The sequence below is a fragment of the Pteropus alecto genome, unplaced genomic scaffold (assembly GCF_000325575.1).
Source record: "Pteropus alecto unplaced genomic scaffold, ASM32557v1 scaffold538, whole genome shotgun sequence".
Lineage (NCBI taxonomy): Eukaryota > Metazoa > Chordata > Mammalia > Chiroptera > Pteropodidae > Pteropus > Pteropus alecto.
Genome location: NW_006440657.1, coordinates 92,600 through 99,131, shown reverse-complemented (window position 1 = coordinate 99,131; position 6,532 = coordinate 92,600). Strand labels below are relative to the sequence as shown.

General features: G+C 43.0%; 1 protein-coding gene and 1 long non-coding RNA gene across 2 annotated transcripts in view; one reads left to right on the top strand and one right to left on the bottom strand.

Annotated features, from left to right (window-relative positions):
* Nucleotides 1-6,532, top strand: part of LOC112484734 — a 42,636-nt gene that overhangs the window by 21,713 nt on the left and 14,391 nt on the right. The window contains exon 3 of the long non-coding RNA XR_003048150.1: nt 4,140-4,373. This is a non-coding gene — a long non-coding RNA (uncharacterized LOC112484734). The remainder of the gene's footprint in view (nt 1-4,139; nt 4,374-6,532) is intronic.
* GLRA4 (glycine receptor alpha 4) overlaps nt 1-6,532 on the bottom strand; it is a 21,116-nt gene that overhangs the window by 3,364 nt on the left and 11,220 nt on the right. The window contains exon 8 of the mRNA XM_006917889.3: nt 3,110-3,259. Within this exon, the coding sequence (XP_006917951.2) occupies nt 3,110-3,259 (150 nt within the window). The remainder of the gene's footprint in view (nt 1-3,109; nt 3,260-6,532) is intronic.

The window sequence follows — 6,532 nt, the reverse complement described above, 5'->3', positions numbered from 1 at the left end:
AGGGGCTGCTGGGAGAGGGAGAGGACTTGGCAGTATTCTTAAATTTCTCCTATTTCTCAAAGTATTTGATTGATAAAATGGCTCCTCTCAGACTAAAGACTGTTGATTCTCTAGCAGGAACAGTAAGGCCAAGACAGAGGTTCTAGAAATGGATTAACTCTACATAAGCTTTTCCAGCGTGCTTAGTGACCTCCAGGATCCCCACCCCACTACCACTCTACTGGGAGGGCAATGGCTTTAGGAAACTTGAAAAGAGACATAGACTAGTGGCACAGGTTTTGATTTTCAGGTTTTATTTACATTAATAATAAGCCCAGCCCACTTTCAGGCAGGATCCAGGAGTCTAAGCAGAGCCCAGGCCGCTGTTATAACTTTGTCATAATTGAGCACTGGTTAGGATCAACTCCATTATGAGATCAGGATCAATCTATATATAATCAGGAAGGGATAGGTTGTGGGCAGTTGGGGTCTGAGAAGAGCAAGGGAGGTGGTGGGACGAGTATTAACCTGAAGTAGCTCTATAGTAACTGCAGCAGTCTTCTGTTGTTGGAATACCCACACAGGCAATTTAGCTGGCAAAAGGACTCTGGAACTGGTTGGCAGCCTGCTCTTCTTTTCCAAGATAGGCATTGAGAAGGCATAAAGATCAAAACTCCTATAAAAATTAGATTTTGGTAACTACAGGCAGGTTTGACATAGCTAAAGGTGAGGTAAGGGCAATTAGCTTAGAAAAGGGTACATCCTTATGCCTTTCTGTTAAGTCTGTATATTTTTTCTAACCCTTGGCGATAAAAGCTTACAGGTTCTTTGAAGAATGAGTCCCACTCAAGGAGATGCAGTTATGGATCGTTCCACTAGAGGGTGTGCTTCCCAGGGCCCAACTAAAGGATTAAAGCTGGGCAAGAATTGATATATTTCTATGGTGTCAGATGGAGACTAGATTTATTGGGGTGATCACTTCGTAAGTCTAATATGAATGTCTAATCACTATGTTGTACACCTGAAACTAATATAATATTGTATGCCAACTGTAATTGAAAAATAAAATTATTAAAATATTTTCTATGGATTGATATTGAACTCAGAATCCATGTTTGATTGTTTTTACCTGTTTGCTAATGATATTAGCCATAATAATAGTTATACTTGTTTTTTGTTTTTTTCTTTATAGTCCAACCGTTTATGATTACTTAAACATGTATAAGATAACTGTTAATATTATTTTTATGGCTTATGTAAATGTTATACTAGATGCCAAATACATAAAAATGAGACAGTTGCATTATGATAGTCCAGAGGATAAAAATGATCCAGAGTTTTTTTCTCAATGAAGGGCCTAAGATCTGACTGCCTTCCATTTATCTGCCCTTCCATTTTTGGGAAAAATTCGACCTCCACTCACGTCCCATGATTATGGCATTGCCCTATCCCCAGTGGTTAACAAGACAATGACAATACTGAGACTTCTTAGGAATGAGCCTTCCTAGTGCTGTAAGACCACACTATCTGAACAGAAAGTTGGTCATCAATGCATCCTTTGGATTGATTTATGACCAAAAGGGAGAACTGTGAATGAAAAAAAAAGGGGTACTATGGAAAGTAACCTCACAGGTTGATCTGACCATAAATTCCTAACTGGGTAGGTCATGGTAGGTAGTCATGCCCCAGACATATTACTTTAGTAAAAGTCTTATCTTTGCCTTAAGTAAGCCCTGTCCATTGTTTCTGTGCATCTAGGTTCATACACCTTTAAAATAAGCCATAACCATCCTCAAGAGAGCACATAACCTTGTTAACTAGATTTAATCCAATCCTTACCTTGCTTTCCCCCACCTCCATGTAATCTTTCTTGTGTTCCCTCCTTAATTTCAAGCGCACAAAAGAAACGGCGTAACTGTTATTCTGAGATCTTGCTTCCTGGCATATGTCATAGGATGGTTCAAATAAACTCTTAAAATTCATAAATTTCTAGAAACTGCTAAATGAAACTAGGAGCCCTGCCCTCAGCAGAAAGGGACCTTAGAAAGGGGTGTGAAATCTCAGAGGTAGTTTGTGAGATATTTTTAGTGAGGACATATGGTAGGGGTACCCCAGGAGCATCTGAGGTGGGATGTGGGGTGTTAGGAGGAGAGAAGAGCCTTAGTGCTTAGAGTGGCCCTGAATGGGAGCTCATATCATTATTTTCTCCCCCTCCTCCTGCCTCAGAGGTCATATGCTTTTGCTTCTTTGGCATTAGGACCTCCAGATTAAGCAGAAAACAAGGAGTCAGAGCTTAAGACAGACCAGAACTCTGTGTCTGATGATTAAGCGACTAGTATGTAGCTCAGCAAAGGCTTTTGGTTTTGCTCATAATTGGGCACATGCTTCTGTGAGAGCGGCCCAGGCACCTCTGTTGCCATGACAACATACCTAGCACCTATTGTCTGGGCAATGGGGTAAACTGCCTGTGTTGTCATGACAACCAGATCACTATCCAATTTCCCCAGGTGATCACTCTACTGTAGAAGAAATGGGGTTAACAAAAAAGAGTGAGAGAGAGAGCAACAACTCATACCCAACAATTCTGATGTGTCCAATGAAGATCAAGGTGAAGAAATTCAACAGCCAGAAGAGGCAAATGGCAGTTTTTCAATTCCAGCTTAGCTATGGGGACCCTTTTATAATGCTCCCCTAGAAAAGCACCAATGTATGACCCTTGAATTCTTAACCACCAATCAGTAAATGGCAACTTGGGGTACCTTTCTCCTGGGTAGGAGCGACCATTACTAATTCTGAAAGCAATTTCATATTGGCTAACTTGATAAGGTTCTAATAGTGGCTAACATTTTTTTTTCAGTGCTCATTATGTGCCAGGCACTGTTCTCATGCTCATAATCATTCTACTTTACTGCTCTACAGGGACTGATATCCTTTTGTACAGATAAAGAAATGGAATCAAAGGGGTTAAAGTACTTAGCTTATCTGCGACCAGCCTGGGGCTAGAATCAAGTGTTCCTGGTTGCCTATCTAGATCTTGCAGCCTTAAGTTGGGTCTTGATTTGTGGGAGAGTAGTAGAAAGGAAGGAGTCCTGGGGAGAAAGGAAGTGGGCCCCTTCCTAGTTATACAAACCATGTGTTGGCGCCTCTGTCTTCTTCGAAGTCTCATGTATTCCTTATGCTGACGGGAGACAAAATTGACAGCAGCATACTCAAGAAGGGCAGCGAACACGAAGAGCAGACACACAGCCATCCAGATGTCGATTGCCTTCACGTAAGACACCTGCAACATCCACGAACAGAGTAGTCAATCTTCTTGGAGTCCTTGGTCCATGACCTATCCGGTGGATTGCCAGCCCATATCAACTGCTTATTTTTCTTCAGTTTTATCCTGAAGATGCTTTCCATAACGTCCCATTGTCTGAGGGCCCATGTCAAAGAGATTGGGCTGTGCATCATCTTTCACCTCTCTGCACTCTCCACCCTCCACTTGCATCTGCTTTTCCTCCCTACACTTCTTTGCCTTTCTTTCTCCTTTTTGTACTTCTGATTATGATTCTGCTTCTTATTATTCTTTTTGTTCTTATCTTCTGGTTCTTTTCTTTCAATGACAGCAATGAACATGAATGCTGCATTTGTTGGTTCTCTGTTATCTCCTAGGGTCCTTACAGTCACGGTGCTAATTGGGCAGGTTCGTTATTCCCATGTGAGATATGTAAGGACACTTATAGCCTAGAGAGGAAAAGTCTTAGCCATGATTACCCAGTGCAAAGGTGTAATCTTGGGGTGTGGGGTTCTGGGCTTTCAATTCAGTGGCACTGCCATTTACTTAGGCTGCAGTCTCAATTTCAAACTAGGAGTTCCTTCCTTTCCCTCCTCCACCCCTATTCTTCCCTTGACACTTTGTTTTGTTTCTGCTGTTCTTTGTGAGAGGCCCTGCTGAGGAGTGGAGCTCAGTGGTGAGGTGGGGCCTCATTTCTCACACCGGAGAGCAGAACAGGGCAAGGATCCTGAGGGAGTGCTGCCTCCTCCCACCCCCGGCTCTGGAAACTTCTCTGATTTCAAGGCACCATTGGCATCACCCATCCAGTCCTTAGTGCTCTCCTCTCACCACCTGCCTCGGCAGCCCTTAAGTGTTTTTCTCTTTCATTTCTTTTGTGCAGATTGAACACTCACCTCTTCTGGAACAGGGTTGTGGCTGGGTGGGGCCAAAAGAGGCTTCAGAACTCAGGTTTATGATATCCTCTCACCTGCTCAACTAGATTGACTCCCTACATAGTTGGAGCTGCTGAGATCACCCTAGGGGGCTTCCCAGCAGGAGCAAAATTGATGACAGACAACCTCTTTCACCAACCAGCCTCTACAATGTTCGACAGTGAAGGTACTGTAGATTCCAGGTAAGGAGCAGGTCTCACTGGATAAACCTTACACCTCCATGGTTTTTAAGCTGGGATGACCCCCTCAAGGGCATTTTGCAATATTTGGAGACATTTTTTGCACAATTTGGGGGGGGTGGTGGCTACTGACATCTGGTGGGTAAAGGCCAGGGACAATGCTAAACATCCTACAATGCACAGGAACCCCCCCGCCCCCCCGCCCACACACACACACACCAGCACACACAAACAACAAGAAATTATCTTGCCTAAAATGGCAATAGTGCTAAGGTTGAGAAATCCTGCTCTATTTCTTTTAGGACAACTCTACTGAGGTGAGTGGTGGTGGTGGTGGTTTGCTAGGCAACCCTGATTAAGCATCCTTTGGTGTTTCCACTTTGCTATCTACTACAAAGAGGGCATCCTATTTCATTCACCATCTCCCAGTCCCATTGTGCCCCCAGGGATGTCGAGTAACTGCTATAAAGATTGACAATGGGGTAATGACAAGGGAGGTTCATAAAGGGCTTTGGACCATCGAAAGGAAAGGACACTTTAAGCAGCAGGAAGAAACTGTTGTTAATGATGAGTGTATCAATAATACTTCTTAAATATCTCCAGAATACATCCATTAACTGTCCTAGCTCATCTGAAGGACTGCAACAGTTTCCTAAATGGCCTTTCTGCATCTATGCTTGCCACCTCCAATGTGTTCTCCAAACAGAAGCCAGAGTTTTGTTTTGAAAATATAATAAATTTGATCGTATCACTTCCTTGCTACCAACCCTTCTTTGGCTTTCTATTACCCTTATACTTCCCTTAGCATGACACCTTAGTAGCACCTGCCTACTGCTTCAGCCTTGTCTCATCCCTTGCAGTCTATGACTCTGCCATAGTGAACTATTTCAATGGTCTCCCAAGGATACAATCTCTCTCTATCTCTCTCTTTTACCTCAATAACTTTTACTTAAATACTCACTTCAGGTGCCATATCCTTGGGGAAGCCTTCCCTAATCATCCTAGTCTGGGTTGGTTGTCTCTGCTATATGTGCCCAGGTTATCTACACTTTCTTAGCATTCATCAAAGACAACTGAGCTCTTTGATGTCAGGGACTATTTCTATCGTGTCCACTGTTCAATCCCCAGTGCCTAGTTGAGTGCCTGGAAGTTGTAATAGTAAAATAGTAAATATTTTTTGGCTGGATAAATGGGTGGATGGATGAATGAATGGGTGGATAGATGGTTTAGCAATGTATTTGTTTCTGCTGGCTTCTGTTTGCTCTTTTTTCCCTCCTCACTACTACCTATTCCAAGAACTATGGACCATTTAGATAACAGGATCTCGAGAGAATTGGGTAGCTCCTCTGACTGCTGTGACTTTAGGTGTAATCTGTAAGACTGGTAGAAACTTCCATTTAGCCTTTCCATTCTGCATTGAGCCACCTGCAGTTGTATAGATCAAGAGCCTGCCAAAGAGACAGTGATCAGTGCCTTTGGGAGTCTCATTATGGCAAAGGAGTGATTTCCTGGGAGCATAAAGAACGGCCATCCTAGCTGAGTTCTCTTACAAAGTGAGCCTTTGTTTCTCTCATCCTGGACACTGGAGTTGTAGTGGGGGTGGGATTAGGGTAGTTTTCAGAAGATCCTGAACTGGCCCCACCTCTTCCCTTGGGGGTCCCACCACATCTAATGTTACACAAATCCAAGAGTGAGCAGAAGCTCCTTGACTTATTCAGTCCCTTGCTCTGTGGGGCTGGTCAATAAAACTATTTAGTTTGGGGTGCATGCCTACATATTTTGCTTACTGGCCAATGAGGCCATGAAAAGGTCATCAAAATCTGATGAGAAGGCACCAAATGCTGCAAAACAAAACAAAACCCTCCAATGAAGTCTATTTTTTCCAAATGAGGAAACTAAGTGATTCCTGGGAGCAAACTGATTGTGCTTACTCACAGGAGGGGGCTAGAAAAGGAAGTGCTCTTGGCAAAAATAAGGCATAAATTGCAATACCTCCCTGAGTTAGAGAAAAATCTCCTTTTGTGGCAGTGGCAATAAATTAAAAAAAGGGTTCCTAAGTCTGAACTACTTTTCTGCCTCTGGTCTTTATACTACCACAACACAGCCATCACAGCCCCTTCTCAATACCCCTGTTCCTTTAGGAAACACATTTATAGGGAAAG